This window comes from Sceloporus undulatus, chromosome 4 (assembly GCF_019175285.1).
Source record: "Sceloporus undulatus isolate JIND9_A2432 ecotype Alabama chromosome 4, SceUnd_v1.1, whole genome shotgun sequence".
Lineage (NCBI taxonomy): Eukaryota > Metazoa > Chordata > Lepidosauria > Squamata > Phrynosomatidae > Sceloporus > Sceloporus undulatus.
Genome location: NC_056525.1, coordinates 45173850 through 45193159, shown reverse-complemented (window position 1 = coordinate 45193159; position 19310 = coordinate 45173850). Strand labels below are relative to the sequence as shown.

At 40.9% G+C, this 19310-nt stretch overlaps 1 protein-coding gene across 1 annotated transcript; it reads left to right on the top strand.

Annotated features, from left to right (window-relative positions):
- The first annotated feature begins 2717 nt into the window (after positions 1-2717).
- On the top strand, positions 2718-19083 carry LRIF1 (ligand dependent nuclear receptor interacting factor 1). Its single transcript, XM_042462785.1, has 4 exons — positions 2718-3052; positions 12702-14253; positions 15432-15674; positions 18603-19083. The coding sequence occupies exons 1-4, from the start codon at positions 2973-2975 to the stop codon at positions 19056-19058; spliced, it is 2331 nt and encodes a 776-aa protein (XP_042318719.1). The 5' UTR covers positions 2718-2972; the 3' UTR covers positions 19059-19083.
- Positions 19084-19310: the final 227 nt, after the last annotated feature.

Here is a 19310-nt window from a genome sequence, read left to right as displayed (position 1 = left end):
TGTGTCCCAGCATCTGCTGCCTGAGATGATTGCCTCATTCTGCCTGTTGGAATGGCAAGGCCATATGTGACAGGAAGGGACAGTCCCTTATTCCTCCTTAGACTGGCTCACAGTCTCACCTTAATAAAATGCCCTGCCTGTGTTCTTTCCTCAGCATTATCTCCTTCTGATCACAGTAGACACCCTTTCTGTGTAAGAGGTCTAAAAACTCCCAATGCTTACTCCTGTGCCCAAATAGGTTGGTTTAGTTGGTAGTGTAGTGTGTTTCTGAATTACCACACTGGCAGTGTTAGTGATTATATGAAAACAAATGGTAACTTTTAGTGTAGTAACAAATATGTGTTAATCATGTTCCAACTCAATACCCCTTTAGTTATATCCAGTGTCAGCTCACTAGCTGGTTATATAACCAACAGATCTGTTTCAGGTACTACTTCCTTTGAACCTTTTATCACACCAAAACACACAACCCCAGCCCCTCCCTTTTGAAGGTATTGGTTCAGAGCTCACTGAGGACCCTCTGTGCTAACACTCCTCCCTCTTTAAACCGACAGGGCCTCCCCCTCTCCTTTTTCTGGGTTCTTACCTCCCCATACAATTCCACTCAGATAGTTGGATGCTTCATCTATCCAGTCACTCATGGCAAGTTTCATAGAATCATAGTTGGAAGAGACCACAAGGACTACCCAGTCCAACCCACTGCCATCCAGCCTCTGTTTAAAGACCTCCAAAGAAGGAGACTCCACCATTCTCTGAGGGAGTGTGTTCCACTGTCAAACAGCTCTTACTGTCAAGACGTTCCTCTTAATGTTGAGGTAGAGTCTCTTTTCTTGTCACTTGAATCCACTGCAATGTGTCCTGTTCTTTGGAGCAGCAGAAAACAAGCTTGCTCCCTCCTCAATATGGCATCCCTTCAAATATTTAAACAGGGCTATCATATCACCCCTTAACCTTCTCTTCTCTAAGCTAAACATCCTGAGCTCCCTGAGTCTTTCCTCATAGGACATGGTTTCCAGACCCTTCACCATTTTAGTCGCCCTCCTTTGGACATGCTTTAGTTTCTCAACATCGTTTTTGAATTGTGGTGACCAGAACTAGACACAGTATTCCAGGCACAAGTTTGGTTGCAACTCGCTAGGCAAGGGGGTCTCTGTCACACCATGATCTTACTTAAAACATGATCTGACAGGGATTTCATATACCCTTGAATACCTGGGTCCACACTATGCATGTAAGGATATAAAGGAGGAAAATATAATTCTCCTCTCTTTTTACAGTGACATGAGGCTATCTCAGATTACCATCTCCACATCCACATCTCCTTGTAAGAAAAAGAATGGTTGTTCATTTAGATCTCATAAAAAGCACCACCCGACCCCAAGTGGCCATACTTTAATGTCATTCTTGAGAAGAAATATGGTAGGTCTGAAAGGCTCAGTAGAAATGCTATTAATTCGTTGTATTTGAGAAAACTATTTTGATAAAAATGCTGATGGAATTCAGTTACTGGTAGAATAATACAAATGTTTGTGTAGTCTGTAGTCACCATTCAGAACAAAGTGGCTGAGGCAGACAGAAGCAGTAGTTTCATTAGATTTTCCCACTGCCTGTTATGTTCTGGTTACAGCTGATTCCCAACAATACTACAACACTCCAGCCTTGCATTGAAATATATTCCTTGATGCCTGAAATGAAATCTGTGTGAGTTCAGGGACTACTGTACTAACATCTCTGGATAATGGGGAAATCGTATCGTTCATCCTCATGATGTCTCAAATGGCAGACATGAGTCTGAATATTACATTTTCAGTAATGCAAGTTTACATCTGCAAGGCATGTACCATCCCAGAAGAAGAAAAGAATACAAAGTTGAGTATAAACATTTCCAGAACAAATATAACTCCTTTCCCTTGGGCAAAGTAAATCCAGATACCACTCCGTGCTTTTTCTCTCGTCTCTCCCTTCTATCTCCAGTTTTTAAGAGTGTAAGCCTGAGGGCTGGGACATTTTGATTTTTGCAAGCCACTTTAGGAGCCCTTTTAATGATTATTTTTTACAAGTGATTAAAAAAATTCTTCCAATAAATATAGGTAATATATGAATAAAGGACATTTCTGGTATTTAAATAAATTTACATATGAATGCCATATTTTCAACTGAAATGTTCACACTTCCTTCTTTCAGTGTATGTATAAAACTTCCTCTTTATAGAAGAGAAAGGTAAAGAACGGAAATTTGGCTCCTTTTCAAAGTTTTAATTTTTTTTAATAGTTTAGAATTGTATTTTATTATTATTCAATATGAAATAACTATTGTGTTGTTTTAGGAGGGAGGGGGAAATGGGATGTATTTTTATAATGTGTGATGCATTTTATATTGTACTTTATCACTGCTGTAAGCTGCCTTGATCCTATTGGAGAGGTAAAAATAAAGTATTATTATTATTGTTGTTGTTGTTGTTGTTATTATTAGGTTCTTAGGATTTCCATCCAGTTAATTCCTCAATTTTAATTAAAGGGGGGAAAAAACCCAAACCCAAAATTGGGGGGGAAAAGATGTTTAAGAGAAAGTGACTGGTAATTTCTGACAAGGCAAGAAGAGTGTTTTTGACTTAAGTACACAGTTGTGAGTCATTCCCTTCCACACCGGAAGTGCCACCGGCAACCCGGAAATACATCCTGCGACTTCCCGGAAGCTACCCCTGACCCCTGCTTGAACCGGAAGACAACGTGCCAGAACCGTCTTAAGCTTTGAAAGAAACCCAAGACACACAACAAAGGGAGCGAGTCCCTGCCGGAAGTAGATGGACAGGAAGGGGCTTCCTATTGGCGCCCAGGAAGAGGAGTCACACAGGACCGGAAGTGCGTCACGAGCTTGTTCTCGAAGGGAACCTAGGGGCGCGAAGGGGAGCTGTTGCCATCTTGGAGCCAAGCAGGGCGCTCGGGGTCCGCCTTCAGCGCTCCTCGGCCACGATGTCCCAAATGGCCGCGGACGCGAAGGGCGAAGCGGGGACGAGGCCCACAGCCCCCGCCGCTCCCTCCGCCTCGCCCCGGTAAGTCTTGGCCTCCCTTCCCTCCCTCCCTGGAGGGGTTAGGCTTCGAAGCGCCCGGCCTCGCCTCGCTGCCTGGTCGCCCCAAGGGCAGCAGCAGCAGGAGGAGGAGGAAGCAGCGCCGCCTCGGCCTCCGGAAGGGACGGCAGCGCCTGGACTCGGCCGCTCCCCCGCAGCGGGCCCTCTAGCGGCCGCCTACAAGAAGTGCCATGTTTCCCATAGAGATCCATTGGCGAATACAGTACTTGCCCATAGGGAAACCTCGGCGAGTGCTTGCTCTGGTGGGAAAGCCAGGGCAGGAGATAGTAAAACACATGACGATACTTGGCCATAGAGAGATCACACTCGCCCATAGGGAAACCTTGGAGAATGTTTGCCCATAGAGAAACGTGAGAGCAGTGAGTCCCAGACTCTGGCCTCCCAGGTGTTTTGGACTTCGGCTCCCAGAATGCCAGGCCATTGGCCAAAATGGATGAAGCACCTGGGAACTGAAGCCCCAAACATTGGAGTACCAGAGTCTGAGAGTCACTGCATTAGAGAATGCTTGTTTGTTTGTTGTTGTTGTGAACTGCCATTGGGTTGATTTCGACCCTGTAGATGAGATGTCTGCAAGGCTCCATCTGCTCCATTCCTGCAAATTCATACCCATGGCCTTTACTATCGAGGCCATCCATCTGGCATGTGGCCTCCACCTTCAGTTATTGTTTTTGTTTTTGGTGCGTCCTCCCTTCTCCTGATGTGTCCAAAGTACGACAGCCTCAGTTTGTCATTTTGGCTTCCAGGGAGGTTTCTGGCCTCATCTGCTCTTGAACCCACTTGTTTGCCTTTTTGGCTGTCCATGGGATCCTCAGCACTTTCCTCCAGCACCACATCTCAAATGAATTCATTTTCTTCCTATCTTGTTTCATAACTGTCCAGCTTTCACATCCATAGGTGGTAACAGGGAACGCAATGGCTTGTATGATCTACCTTTTGTGCTCAGTTGTATACCTTTGCATTTTAGGATCTTTTCTCGTTCTTTCATAGGCACTCTCCCCATTCTTAACCTTCTTCTGATTTCTTGGCTGAAATCCCTGTTCCTATCAATCTTTGATCCCAGATAACTCTTTTACTGTTTCTATTTCCTCATTGTCTAGTCTGAATTTGCGTAAGTTCTCCATTGTCATTATCTTTGTTTCCTTTATGTTCAGCAGTAGGCCTGCCTTTGCACTTTCTTCCTTGTTTCAGGTCTGGGAAGTTTTCTGCTAGTATTATGGTATCATCTGTGTATCTTAGATGGTTGATATTCCTTCTGCCTATTTTCATTCCTTCTTCTGTGTTTAAGCCTGCTTTTCTTACAATTTTCAGCATACAAGTTGAAAAGATAGGGTGAATGGATGCAGCTTTGCCTGACCCCTTTGCCAGTTGGGAACCATTCGGTTTCTCCATGTTCTGTTCTGACAGTGGCCTCTTATCCTGAGTACAGATTCCTCATCAGGACTATCAGATGTTATTATTATTATTATTATTAACCTTTATTTATGAAGCGCTGTAAATTTACACAGCGCTGTATTGGCATTCCCGTGTCTTTAAGGGCATCCCATATCCTTTTGTGATCTATTCAGTCAAAGGCTTTGCTATAATCTATAAAGCACATGGTGATTTTCTTCTGGGATTTCTTGGTGTGCTCCATTAGCCATCTTATGTTTGTGATGTGGTCCCTTGTGCCTCTTCCTTTCCTGAACCCTGCTTTGACCTCTGGGATCTCTCTTTCCATGTATGGTTTGATTATGATTTTGCTTGCGTGGGACATCAGTGCTATGGTCCTATAGTTGCCACAATCTCTTGTTTCTCCATTTTTGTGGATGGGGATGTATCTGTTGGCCAACGTTTTGTTGACATATCTGTTGACATATGTTGGTTAGCAGTAGAGTTGACTCTGTCAATGTGGATTGCAGCAGTTTGATTGGAATACAGTATTATGGTTTTTTGCCATTTGTCTTATTGCTCCTTCTACCTCCCTTTTTAGAATTTAGAGTACATTCATTTTCCTATGACTCTTCATTCCATGTGTCCTCCATTTTATCATCTCTTTCATATAGGTTTTCTGTGTCTTGCATCCAATGTCTTTATTCCTTCCTGGTTTTGAATTATGTTATAAAGTGTGCCTGTGTCATACGCGGGTGCGCCATACGCAGCTTCTAGCATATGCTGGAAGCTGCGCCGGAAAGACTTCTCCCGCACCCCGGAAGAAGGAATGGTTTGGGCATTTTTCTTGAAAACAGGACAAAGTTGACATTTATAGTAAAACAATGGGATGGTTTAGAAATGTTTTTTAAAATGGTACTGTCCCATTTGAAATGGTATGTATGGTCAACCTGTCTTTAATTCCATGGCATTGTGTTCACTCTGTTATGCCATCTTTTTTGGCTTTTGCTCTCAGTAGCTGAAAGGCACTACTGTATAGTCTTTTAATTATTGCCAGCTGAGAGGCATCTCGTCCAAAGGCAATACAGATTCTTTAGGACTATCCCATATTCTTTTGTTGAAAATCTTGTCATGGAACTGGAGAAGAGCTTATATAGTGGGCCCTTGGTATCCACTGGGGTTTGGTTCCAGGACTCCTTGTGGATACCAAAATCCATGGATGTTCAAGTCTCATTAAATACAATGGTGCCCCTTGTATAAAATTACAAAACCAAGGTTTGCTTTTTGGAGTTTATATATTTTAAAAACATTTTCAAGCCGTGGATAAAAAAAATCTGTGGATATGGAGGGCTGTTGACTATGTTATTATTTATTTTGGAATTTTCTTTTGGTGATAGTGTCACCCGTGATATGAATTGCCCATGAGGGATGATCAAGGTGACCAGATGTCCTCCTTTTCCAGGACATGTCCTACAGTTCAACTTTCTTTCCAAGAGGAATTCCAAAATGTCCTCCATTTTGAGCATTTTTGACACCCGCAGATCCTTTTTTAACACAGAAGTGCCCAACAAAAGAGATTGTCCATTTCTTTGGGGCCTCTGTCATATTTGTATTATGTGTGGTTGTGTACATAATGAAAGACAGTATATGTAATACAGCTGTTAATAAACCATATGAAGTGAATTTATATCCATATGAATGTTTTAAGTTCTTATATGGTAATGCCCTACATTTTTATTGAATATCCTACATTTTGCGGTCCCTTGTCCTCCTCTATGGTTATGACATCTGGTCACCCTGTCTGTAGGAAAGCCACACTGGAGTTTTCATTTATTATTATTTATTTAGACTGTCCTTTTGGTGGAAGTGTGTATAATTGCCCCTGAGAGTTGGGACTGTGAGAACATTTGTTCTAGGGTGAAGTGAAAGCCTTTAGGGCTGAAGGGCAGGGTATAAATACCATAAATAATAATAAAAAGTGTGGTTTGAAAGGCTAATGATGCCCAAGCATAATTGTTTCGGAGACACTTTTGTGTCTCAGGTAGACAACTTGAATACACCTCTCTAACGTTCTGGTGAGACACATTTACAAAGTGTATGTTGTCCATTGCCTAGGCCTCAGTGGTGTCAGAAAACCTGAGGTACCTCACCCTGGATAATAGTTAATAGCCTTGAAAATAATGGGAATTATCAAGAAACAAACCACCCCCATCTCACAAGAGCTCATTATGTTTGGAAATACAATGGCATGGACAATCCTAACTTTGCTATTTGATTATATTTCTTTACACTTGGGGATCTTGTCTCGTTCCTTCATAGCTGCCTTTCCAAGTCCTGGACTTGGTCCTGGTTTCTTAACTGCTATCTCCATTTTGATTAATGACTGAGCCAAGATATAAGAAATCTTTGACTATCTCAGTGTCTTCATCATCTTCTTTAAATTTATGTATATCATCTATGGTAATTATTCTTATTTTCTTCATCTTCAACTATATCTGACTTCATTAGCTGACCCAAATCTTGGCTATTTTCTTCTAGCAGTCATCCGCATCTCTTAAAATTGTTGATGTTCCTCCCTCCAGTTTTCATATCTCCTTCCTCTAAGCCTAATCCACCTTTACATATGACGTATACAGTTGTACTAGTTAAACAGATAGGGTAAAAAATACAGCATTGTCTGACCCCCTTGACTACTGAAAACCAATCTGTCCTGACAGTGGCCTTAAATATTGTGGCACACGCTTTAAGAGTTATCCATAGTTTTTCATAATCTACATAATCTGTTAATAGTGTATAAGGCACAGGTTTATTTTCTTTTGCAATTCTTTGATGTGCTCCATTATCCAGCATATGCTTTCAGTGTGATCCCCAATGCCTCTTCCTTTCCTGAGTGCATCTTGGATATCTGGTATTTCTCACTCTATATATGGTAAAAGTCTTTGTTATAGAAAATTTGAGCATTGCTTTGCTTGGAACTTAAAGAAATGAACCTGTGGTTATTGCAGTTTCTGGTTTCCCCTTTCTTCCAGATTAGAATCCTTTCATCTCTTTTATATTGTTCTTCACTGTATTGTTTCCATTGTCTTTTCATCTCTTCTTGATCATGCAGTGTCTTCCTCTGTTGGTTGTGTAGCCTCCCCGCTCTTGGTTTAAATTTCCCATTGATTTCTTAGATCTTTTGTTATGCCTTTTTTGTTGTCACCTTCTGTTTCTCCATTGATGGTTATAGTACTTCTCTTGGTCCCTGCACACAAGTCGTTGAAACAGATGTGTTCAGGATTCTGATTCTATTTTATGTCATCTTGTGCTTCTTTGCTTAACTGCTTAACTGCTCAAAGCATTTGCTTGAAGAGTTTCATATATTTCATACACTGAGGCTTTTCTTTTACAATGTCTTTTTACATTCTTCCCTCACAGTGTCCCTGGCTTTGGTTCAGAGTTCTTCAGGCTCCCAGTCTTTATATACTTGTCTAAGAATAAGTCCTATTAAGCTCAGTGCGACTTATTCCTGATTAGAGAAGAAACAGATACTGAATGAAGCCCTGCTCAATAACAGTAGCTGGAGAGACACAAAGCCCCTATTCCTCCTCTTTAAAAAGTTAATTCATTTGTCTTTAGAGCAACACAGGTTGTAATGAATGATATCAGAGCTATTGGAAGTAGGGGAATAAGAGAGTAAAAATTCAATAGAATAGCTGCAGATTTTCACCAGTACCTGAAAAAATGTCCTAATCTGTCAGACAATTAGGGTGTGTTTTCCCTTTTACCCCAACACTGCAGTTTTTGGGTAACCAAAGTAATTTTAAAACTGTAATAGCCAGAGTTAAGATTCTTTTTTCTACATCCAGTTATTGAGTAACTTGACCACACACTGGATTTTGCAATTTAGGAGAAATCCCTGTTGAAATAGGGTGAGGACAAATTGCAGACTTGTAAATGTAGTTCTCAAGCAGTCATCTGTGAAATCACACAAATAGGTTATCCTGTGCAGTGCACTGTTCATAACCTTCTAGAATCTCATACAGCCCCACCTACCTCCAGCAACCCTATTTAAAGGGCTTCCCAACAGAACCTCTAGTTACACGAATGACAATGCAGCAATCCATAGGACTAGCAAGACAAGATGAGGGGAGGATGGGTGAGTTCACAGATGACCACTCAAAGATTTACAGTTACAAGTATGCAACCTGTCCTCCTTCATGGTCTCTGTGACTCACACAAATGGGAGACTAGCAAGCTACACACAAGGAGGAGGTGGAAATGTCACTGCAAACAAGTGAAAAGTTTACTAAACATTGAGTCAAATGCAAGACATGAAACGAGATATGAGCATAATGCTTCCCACCCATTCAAGGCAACTGGTGTAGAAGCAGTTTCAAGGAATAGAACTATTCTGAAACATGAAAACATAGTATAGAGGTCAAACTGCAAAAGTACATTCAAAGCAAACTGGAATGCAGTACAGCTCTCCCAAAAGCAATTTCAGCCTGAAACCTGGAGTCCAATTTACAGTGGGCTGTGAGCGTCATGGGCTGTGGCCAATGTCCTCAAACAGCACATTAGCCAGGAAGGTTGAAGACATGGCAATGGCCTGCATGGAATAGGCTCAAATTCAAGCTGGCGGGTCCTTTCAAGACAGTTTGTATGCTAGATGGATGGTCAACACCACCCACTTTGCAAATTGCTGCAAAGTTCCTTCATCGATGAGTAGCACACAGAGTCTTTGTGAGGCCCAAAAGGAGGCAGTCCTGTTGACATAGAAGACCAGAGCCCCCCGTACATGAGAGTAGTGCCAAAGTCATTGAAAGCCTAAAGTAGGATTTGGCAAGAAAGCAGAAAGTACAGTGACCTGGTTAACATGAAAGGCCAACATCCTTTCAGCAAGAAAATGATGTCAGGGCTGAGACCAGCTTGATCAGGATGGAAACATATGTATAGACGATCCACCCAGAGAGGGAAGAGCTTGCGAGCCTCTCTGTCTGTCATGATCACAATCAGGAAAGTGGTCTTCCAGGACAGCAACTGGAAGTCTCAGGTAGTCATGGGATTGAAGAGCTTCTTGCAGAGTTGTCTCTGGATGAGCTCCAGGCTCCACCTTGGTGCTGGGCGCAGGACTGGGGGATTGAGATTATTTTAGCCCGTCAGGAACCTCTTTATTAGCAGACCAAGGAAGCAGGAAGGATTTCTTTGGATTTAGGAGTTCACAAAAATCATGCCAAGGTAACACCAATAGCCTAAGCAGAATGTCCTGTATATTCTCAGTGTTAGCCTCCAAAGGAGGAACCCCAAGAGGGTCCAAAAAAGTCTTGGACTTTTATCCACTTGTACGCATATTAATGCCTGGTGGAAGGATGATGGGCATCAACAAAGATGGCCTAGACGCCCCTAGGCAGAGACATTAAGTGTCATGTCTCATGCCATGAGGTTGAGGGTATAGAGGTCAGGGTGCCTGACCTCGTCTCAGTACAGAATGAGTAGATCTGGCCTGCATGGAAGTCAAATGTAGATGTCCTGCCCCCCTTGAGTGCTCAACTTCTGAACACGAAACAGACTAATAGGGCAGCATAGGTAATGCTTGTGTGTGAACACGGTGGAGCACTGGGTCATTGATGTGAGATTGTGGCTGGGCCACAGAGAGATCTAACAACTTTACTATCCTCATCATTTGATTAATAAAGACATTAATGTCATCTGTAGGTGAGGATGGATCCAGGCCCCCAAGCACAAGTAGAGGAGACTTTGATAGAGGGACGGTGGTCAATTCTGATTCAGACCCTAGCTGAAGTGGAAGGCTGCAATGGTTTCCAATGGTTGATTTGTCTTAGTGGCCTACTTAGAGACCTCCTGTACTGGTAGTGATCTGGATAGTACAGGCTCTTATTGTATTGCTGAGGATTTCTGCTGTATGGCATGTTCCTTGGGCTGAACATCCTGGCTGGTAGACGTAAGTGTTTATGAAATCTGTGCCAATGATATCTGTGAGCGATGCAGTAGTGGCGCCTGGCCTTGTTCCCTTAGTGTAAGCATAGTTCATACAATAATGAATATCATAGACAGGAGAGTTGCTGTACCTGGATTGGAAAGATTCAGATGAAATTGACCTGGAATGTTCAGTGCCATGGTACCTATGATGCTTGTGGGGCCGATGGCCTCAGTGTTGAGGGCACTAGACCCTTGGTGCCTTCTGGAGCAGGACTTGGGAAGATGCACAGGTCTCTGAACTCAGACATGATCTTGATGCCGATCTCGAATTGACAGGAGGAGGACTGATGTGAATGCTTTCAAGGTGGAAATGGTATGGCCAACAGAGGCATGAACACTGGTGGAGGCTTAGCAGAAAATGCTTGTCTGGAAGGAGAGGCGTGAGACCAGGGGTAGGCAACCTTTTTGAGCCATGGGCCGGGTTGCTGTCCCTCAGACAACTGGGGGGCCGAAGCCAAAAAATAAATAATTTAATAATTTAAAAAAAACAATTAAATATATAAATAAACCAGGACAAATGTAGGACAAAATTTTCAAATGGAAGATACTTTTTTAAAAAAAATGGAGGACACGCGAAAAAATTTGCTGATTTTTTTAAAAAATGTTAATATAAATGCATGTTTCTGAGGCTTCTATAGACAATTGCCCCCCAAAGGCCCCGGCGGCAATCGGCAGCAGGACCGGGCTGGGGCCGGTCCCAAGGCCTTTCCGGGCCTCATCCGGGCCGCAGGTTGCCTACCCCTGCGTGAGACTCTGACTCTCACAACTGGTGAGGATTCCAAAGATTTCCCCTTCAGAAAAAATCTCATAGGAGTGGTGATGAGAGACAGAAACTGTCACCTCTTCCACTGAGGAGACCTGAGACGCTTGAGACTGTGGCCCAAAGTTCCTCTCAAAAATGTCTTGGACTAGAGGAGTAATTTCGGTTCAAGTAGTAGTTGGCTGGTCCTTAAAGATGGGAGATTGAGACTGATGAAGCTCTTTATCTTTAGAATGCTTCTTTTTCTTATGCTCTCACTTTGCTATTGACTGTAGCTTGACTTGTAGGGGGTTGCTCAGTGTTTGGGGATGTTCACACATCACTAGGATATCTGAATTTGCACATGCAGCTTTAGGAACAGTAGATGGAATCTGAAAGTGACTGTTTTGCTTCTTGTCAAGTGGAGGAACTGACTGATGGTACTGAAGTGAACTTCAGGTGTTTTTCTGCAGCTTCCACATCAACAGAGGCTGATGTTGATAGCTGAGAAGACATACAGTGGAACCTCGCCATACGCGCGCCCGCCATACGCGGCCTTGAGCATATGTGCTCAAGCCGCGGCGCGCGCGCGCGGGGCAGAAGAGGTGGTGCATCCCATTCAATTGAATGGGTGCTTGCGCCGCCGCGCACAAGACCCATTGTTTCCAATGGGGCTCGAGCATAGGCGGAAATCGCCATATGCGGCGGGATCCGGAACAGATCCCCGCGTATGGCGAGGTTCCACTGTATATGCAGTTTCCATCCCAGAAGAGGTGTATGACCATGAAGCTAGTGTCAGAGACCTGAGAGCCTTCCCGTAAAGGAGTGCTTTCACTTACGCTTGAGATGTAAAAGTGGTCCAGTGGATGCAAACAGCAGCAACATTAGCTTTGCCTAAACAACTCAGACACTTCAAATGACCATCCCATCTGGGAATTTTGGCACTGTAAGAGACACATGTTTTTAATGACATGAGCAAGAAAATAAACACCTAAGGTTGAGCGACCACCAAACACTAGATTATCCAAAGAATCTGAAGAGCCTGGGAAAGCCAGGGTTGAAGCAGCCAGTGGCCAAAAGTGAAAATAGGTCAAGAGTGTGGTTTCTTAAACTGCTCCTGCAGCAGCAGATGAAAAGGAATTAGTGGTTTTGACAGGAAGCTTCTCTAATCGGATTACTGGAGGTGGGTGAGGCTACTATTAAATTGCGAGATTCTAGAAGGTTCCAAATGATGCCCTGTGCAGGCACAGGATCACCCATTTGTGTGAGTCACAGAGATCAGAAAGAAGAACACTGGTTTTGCACTAAAGTCAAACAAGATGGTTGTTGACTGATAAGAACTTGGTGTGTGATTCATAGTGCACAGCTGTTAATATTGTGGTTAAACCCAGTTGTTATTCTAGGTACATAAAATCATTGGTAAATCACAATGGAGTTACTCTAGTTGGAAGTAGCAGTTGGATTTAGGTCAAAATAATTACAATACATGAGAAGTTATTATTTACATTGCATTTTTCTTTTAAGTATTGCAGGTCGTGTATATCAACTAGTCCCGACAACTGGATTGGATGGGAAAAACATCATGAAGTTACTTCCGGTTTCTAAACCTATAAGAAATTTTGTATCCTTGCATCAGTCTCCAGTTATATCCAATAATACAAAAGGAAATGTCTCAGTGGTTGGTCATAGTAATCTGAAGGATATAGTAAAAACTACTATATCTCCATTTATTAAAAACCCTGAGGTGAAAAAAACTGCACCTGGAAAATTAATTCTACCAAAGCTGTTGAGTCAAGTGGAAAAGGTGGATGCCCCTGTTGTAAAAGAAAATCCAACTGCATCAATAATCTCTAGCACTATGAAAAAGAATCCAACTGTTCCAACAATTTCTAGCATTCAGGGTAGTATCCAGTCAGCTGATAGATCCACTTTGCAAAATGATGCTACCCCAGTGTGCTTAGAAAAAAACAATGCAGGCTGGGTACTTGTGAATGCAAACAGTCTTTCTGTTGCACCAAAGTCTCAAGTACTTGTTTCTGGACATCCTTTTCAGACATCTACTTATGCAGAACCTAAACCTGTTGTGGCTTCTTTTTTGCCCCCTTCAACTCAGCAGAAGATTTTGGTTGCAGCATCCTCAAATGTTCCTGGAGTTCGTGAAATTACAAAAGCATCAGCAGTTATTTATGTGTCACCAGTAAATTCAGTAAAATCAGCTGCTTGTAAGCCATCACAAAATATATATCAAAAACCTATAACAAAATTATCAGAATCTTTAACACTGACAGTGCCACAGACAACAGTCAGTAGTTCTGCCTGTCATGGCGCAACATCTGATAGTACAAAAAAACAGACGTATCCTATTAAATGGATTGTCCAAGAAAACCCACGGTCCACAGCATCTTGCGTTCCTAAATCGTCATCAAATTACATGGCATCAGAGATCTTAAAAACTTTTTGTAATGCAAAGAACCTAAAAAGCAATCCTGCCATTATTGCACCTACCAGTTCTAACAACGGGAGTGAAAGCCAAGCAGAAAATACTTCTGTGAAGGATAATACCCTGGTGATGTACAATGGAAACTTGTATTTACTGACTATAAAGGAGCCCAATGTTGTGTCAGAAAATAAATACAGCAATAAAATATTGCCCACTGATGAGACACACATCAAAAGAATCAATTCACATTTAATTAGTCCCCCTGCAAATAGCACAATAACTAAACAAGTTGTCAATCTAGTGTTGATAAAAAACAAAGTGGTTGCTTGTAATGCAAAAGATCCAAAAGCCAGTGAGACTACGAGACCTCAACTGCTGTCAGAAGCAAATAAGAGTTTAAAAGTTGCATCTACTTTTTTGGTGCAACCACAAGGGAACCTACAAATAGGTAGCACCAGCCAACATGAAGCAATCTCTGTATTGGGAAACATTCCAGTTGGAATGACTGTAGATCACAAACCAGTGGCAATAGAAAATGCAAACCAAACCATACGGAAAATTATTTTTCATAAAGCAGCTGCTTCTACTTTATTACCATCAACAACGCCTGATGCTTTTAAAGAGGAAGAAGAAAAGGTAATTCTTTAGAGCAAATCTTCTAATATGGTGTTAATATGAAGTTTCAGGCATCTTAAATCTGTATTCTTGATATTGGGCAATAAGCATACTGCCAAAACAAAACAAAACAAAAAACCAACCAAAGCAGATGACTATATATTTAGATCCCTAGATCCCTAATGCAAACATAGCATCAGAATTTTAGCTTAGCTGTCACAGAAATATGTACGTTTAAAAAACTTGTGAAAGTAGCTCCATTGCCAGTTGTCTTAGGTGTGCAACTAAAACAAACCAAACAAACAAAGTCCACAGAAAGCAAACTACTGACTGGTTGGAGGTCTATCATCTTTCATTTCCCAAATAAGCAGGTCCTAGATGGATTTATGCTGGACTGAAAAGGAAATGTTTTGTCAATATTCAGTGCCTGAACAAATACCATTCAAGCTACCATGTGGTTGGGGCCGAGTAAAATCACTCCCCACAAAGTAAGTTTCATCTTTGGTTCCAGGTGTCAGAGGTCTGGAAAATTTACAGATGATTGTGTGATAAAGAATTGTTTATTGTCTTCTAGTTCCTCCAAGGAAGAAGTTAAATCAGTGGTTCTTAAACTTTTTACCCTTATGACCCCCTTTACATCTACATGTGGATATTGCCTCCCTCCGGCTCAACAATGTATATAAATAAAAACATTTTGTTCATTTAATTTGGTAGCTAAAATAAATTACAAAAGTACTAAATGTAATCAAATTATTTATAGAAACAGTACTTTCCCAGAAACCTTTAAGTGAAAATTACAGTAAAAATATGATATACAGTTGGCATTAACTATATTTTTTCACATGGCTGACTTAATTCTGTTTGAAAATATTTAAAATGATAGATGAAGAGTTACTGCCATTTTAAATATTTTCAAATGAAATTGTCAGCCAAATGAAAAAATACAGTTAATGCCAATTATATATGTTATTTTCTTTTCTTTTCTTTCTTTTTTTTTACTGTATTTTACTTTAAAGTGAAACAGACTTGCAAACTCTGCATTCTACACTATTGTTCCTATTTTTAAGATGGGAGATAGGACCTTTGAGTGGGTTAAGTATGCACGTTTTGTAAAGCAAGTTGATATTAAGCTTTGTGAACAGAATATTAATTATTGGAATAGTTTTGCAAGCTAATATACTGAATGTTGACTATTTCAGGTTGAGGGTATCCCAGGAATTCAGATCAAACATGGGAAAGAGCAAGACAGAGAACAGTATCTTGAACTGAGAAAAAAAATTGGTCTTTTAAAAGAGGAGAGAGTGTATCTGAGGAGAATTCCTTCATCAGTTACTCCTGCAAGACAAGAAACAACTGTGCGCTCTAGCAATGTACAAATGAGTGACTCCTGTGATTTTTCACAGAGAATACCTATTGAACCTGAACTGCAAGAAAAAGAAAAGGTATATGAAAATGTTCGTATTTAATATGTTTCTGTTAGACAGTTGTTTGAATTCTGTTAGTGTTCTTCTCTATTGTTCGTTGTCAACAGCAATGAAGCCTCTCATAATGACTGCCTGTCTTAAGGTAACAGCATCAAATGCAAAGCCTGCCAAGGTGTTCTATAGGTTATGGTGAGCTCAGGAAACACTTAATACATCTGCAGGTTGGAAAAATCAATGGAAAAGGTTGCTGAAGGGAGGGATTGAGGAAATTTGTGTGATGAAGAGGTTTAGTAAATAGTGCTGTGGAAAAGTGAAGAAGATTTTGTTAAACTTCATCACCCCAGTTCCTGTTTTTGGGTCAGTAAATTATTTGTCCTCACTTCCTGCCCTCAGCAACCTTTTTCAGTACTTTTCCTAGGCTGCAGATACTGTCAGTATTGACAAATTTAATTGGACCTGAATATACTTAGTCTTTTTCAAATGAACACTGGTAAAACTGGATTGGATTTTCGCTGCTCAGTATAGGTCCCACTGATTGTGGGGCAAGTTGTGATTTAAATCCCATTGATAACAGTTGGGCAATTCAGTTAGCTTAACTTGGAAACAATTTGTTATGTACGGTCATTTTAATGTCAAAAATTAAAATTAACTTGTATGTACATTAAGAGACGAAGAACACTGAAAGTTGATCAGTAGAATTTTTGAAAATCAGCACACTTGTTCATCTTACTCAGTATTATCTGCTGCAGAATCCAGAGACTGAATCTGGGATTTTCTGCACACAAAGCATGTTCTCAATGACTGATCATGAGTCCTTCTCTAATTCTAGTGGTTGAGTATATGAAAAAATAAAAGTGATATATTGTAGTAGTATAATGTGTTTAAAGTATCCTCTGGATGGCACAAAGAGGTAATCCACATACTGTAGGGTTATTCTCCAGATGCCATCTGATGAAATGGGAGTTCAGAGTCCAGCATTCTTTTCTGTTATAATGGTTAACACCTTCTCCCTTCACATCAGTTTTTTAATTTTCTGCATAGCCAGTAAGTTATGATTTCCCTTTGTTCATAAGCATTCAACAGTTAGACAAGAAAATTAAAAATGGACAGCATTCAGAAGAAGAAAAAATCTGATGTGGAATCTTACAGTCTTTGCTAAAAGAAAAGAAAAACCAAAGTACAGAGAATAAAGTCAGATCCTAGCAGATCGCAGTCTTAGGAAAACAAATTACAGTAATAAATTTTCACACAAATGGTTGCAATGCAGACTTTCTGAAGTGACTTATGAGTTGGCATTAAAAGAATTTTTATTTTGACCAGTGACAAGGAATTTGATGGCTCATTAAAATTGCCTCTAAAACAACAAAAGACAGTACCTGAAACAAAGAAATGGGCAGATCAACCAGTGGGCTTTTTAAAGAAGGCAAAGAAAATTAAAACTATAGCTAATAGTAAGAAATCTGAGTTACCTGCATGACTAGACCAGGAACTTCAGATTTAATAGTGAAGAAAACTCTGGTCATGCTTCAGGCTGCTATGTTGGAAATGGAGGTTTCAAACCAGGGGGCAGAGCTGAACTGGACAGAGGTTTCAGCAACCAGAACAACAGAAGGAAGGTTCAACACAGGCATGAGACATACAATACTGGAGAGAAACAGCAGAACTTCACACCAGCGCAGTATTGCAGCCTTCTATCCTAATGTACTTCAGGGCAATTATTTCAGAGAATCCAGTGACAGCAAATCAAACTGCTCTAGCCACAATAATCATATATGCAAAATGAAATCAGCTCAAAAGTAGAGACACTAATTAAAGAATCTGTAAGCAGGGAAATTAAGAATGATGAATTTTAACAATTATAAGTTAATGAACTGGTTCAGTGAAATTAATTTGATGAATTTGATACAAAAACAAGATGCAAATAAGGTTAAATTTATTGCGTAGTGAATTACAACAATTAAATACAAATGGGAATAGTCCGGGAAGCAACTCACAAAGGTCCAGAACACACTGCAATAATAATTCAGTTTGAGACCGCTTTAACTGCATAGCTCAGTGCCAGGGAATCCTGGGAATTGTTGTTTATTGTGGCACCAGAGCTCTCTGACAGAGATGGCGAAATGTCTCATAAATCTACAGTTCCCTGGATTCCCTAGCATTGAGCCAGGGCAGTTAAAGTGGTCTCAAACTGGATTATGTCTGCAATGTGGATGCAGCCAAAGTGAAGTGACTCTATCATCCAGAGAATGAGGGGATGCCACTAACCATGCATGTTCATTCTTGAATGGCCTGAGGGAACAATCCACTCACTCCCAAGCTGTGGCTGCATAATAAAATAAAGTACATTGAGCCCTCTGTATCCACAGGGGATCAGTTCCACACACCTCTGCAGATACCAAAATCTGTGGATGCTAAAGACCATGTTGTCCCCAATAGTGGTGCAGTTGCGTGCACACGCCACCACTGTGGACAGTGAGGCTGTTCCTAATGGTGGTGCAGGCATGTGCATGCATCACCACTGGGGACAACATGGGCTTGCTGTCCGTGGATGCTCCAATCTGAGAATGGCAAGTCCGCAGATACAGAGGGTAACACCACTGTACAGTAAATGAAACAAACACAACATGGTAGGTAAGGCCACATATAGCTCAGGTGTCTCAGGCAGGTTTTATAATGAAACTGATGTGAAGGGAGAAGGAATCAATGGATATAACAGAAAAGAATTTGGACTTCTTCATCTGCTGGCACATGAAATAAAACTCAACAGTATGTGGATTACTTGTCCAGGCCATCCATATATTCATGGTAAGTACCAACTCTCATTTTATTTTGTTGCTCCTGTTTCAAGTGGGAGTGATTAGGTATATGCACCAGCTAATTGCTCATATATAATAAGTCAGGTTTTCTATGGAATAGTAATAGCGATTTTTTGATTTTGGCACACAGATAATTGAGGAATCAGAAGAAGAATTAAATATAAAAAGGAAGACAGAAACGCCACTGGTTTTGGAAAATGCAAAGAGGAAAAAGATTATGGCAAACCCAGATGCAGAACAAAATGATTTGTATTCAGAAATGAATAATCCAGATAGCCCTTGCAGACAACTAGAATCACAGCAAGATAATTCTCAAAGCTTTCTGCAGTGTTCCCAGAGGGTGGACCTTGATTCAAATCTTTGTACTCAGAGTAATGAAGAAAACAGCACATTAAGCCCTGTTTTAGACTGCTGTGAAAATCAAACCTCTCACAATGAGGTTTCTTTCAGAGAAGACATTTTTTCTTTCAGCCCTGCAAACCTGGAGGACACGATAAAAGATGAAAAAATAACAAAGCTTAAACTCCTGCTGAGGGAACAAGAGGCAGCATTAGAAGAGATTCGTAAAAAAATGCAGCAAACTTAAAAAATATAGTTCTTTTTTAGCCTGACATTCTACAAACCTTTTGTTTCTGTGACTGGCAAAAAATTACCTGTTGACTTTGATATTTAAAGTTAACACAAATCAATTGGTATTCTGATGTTTACTGATATTAATGAGTGCAAGTATAAATGCATAGGTTGGCATTTTATGTTGGCTAGTTAGTTAAGTGTAGTTAACTTAAGTAATGTCTCCTGGCCCTATCCCCCCAAACCTACTTTACTAGGTGGCAGTTGA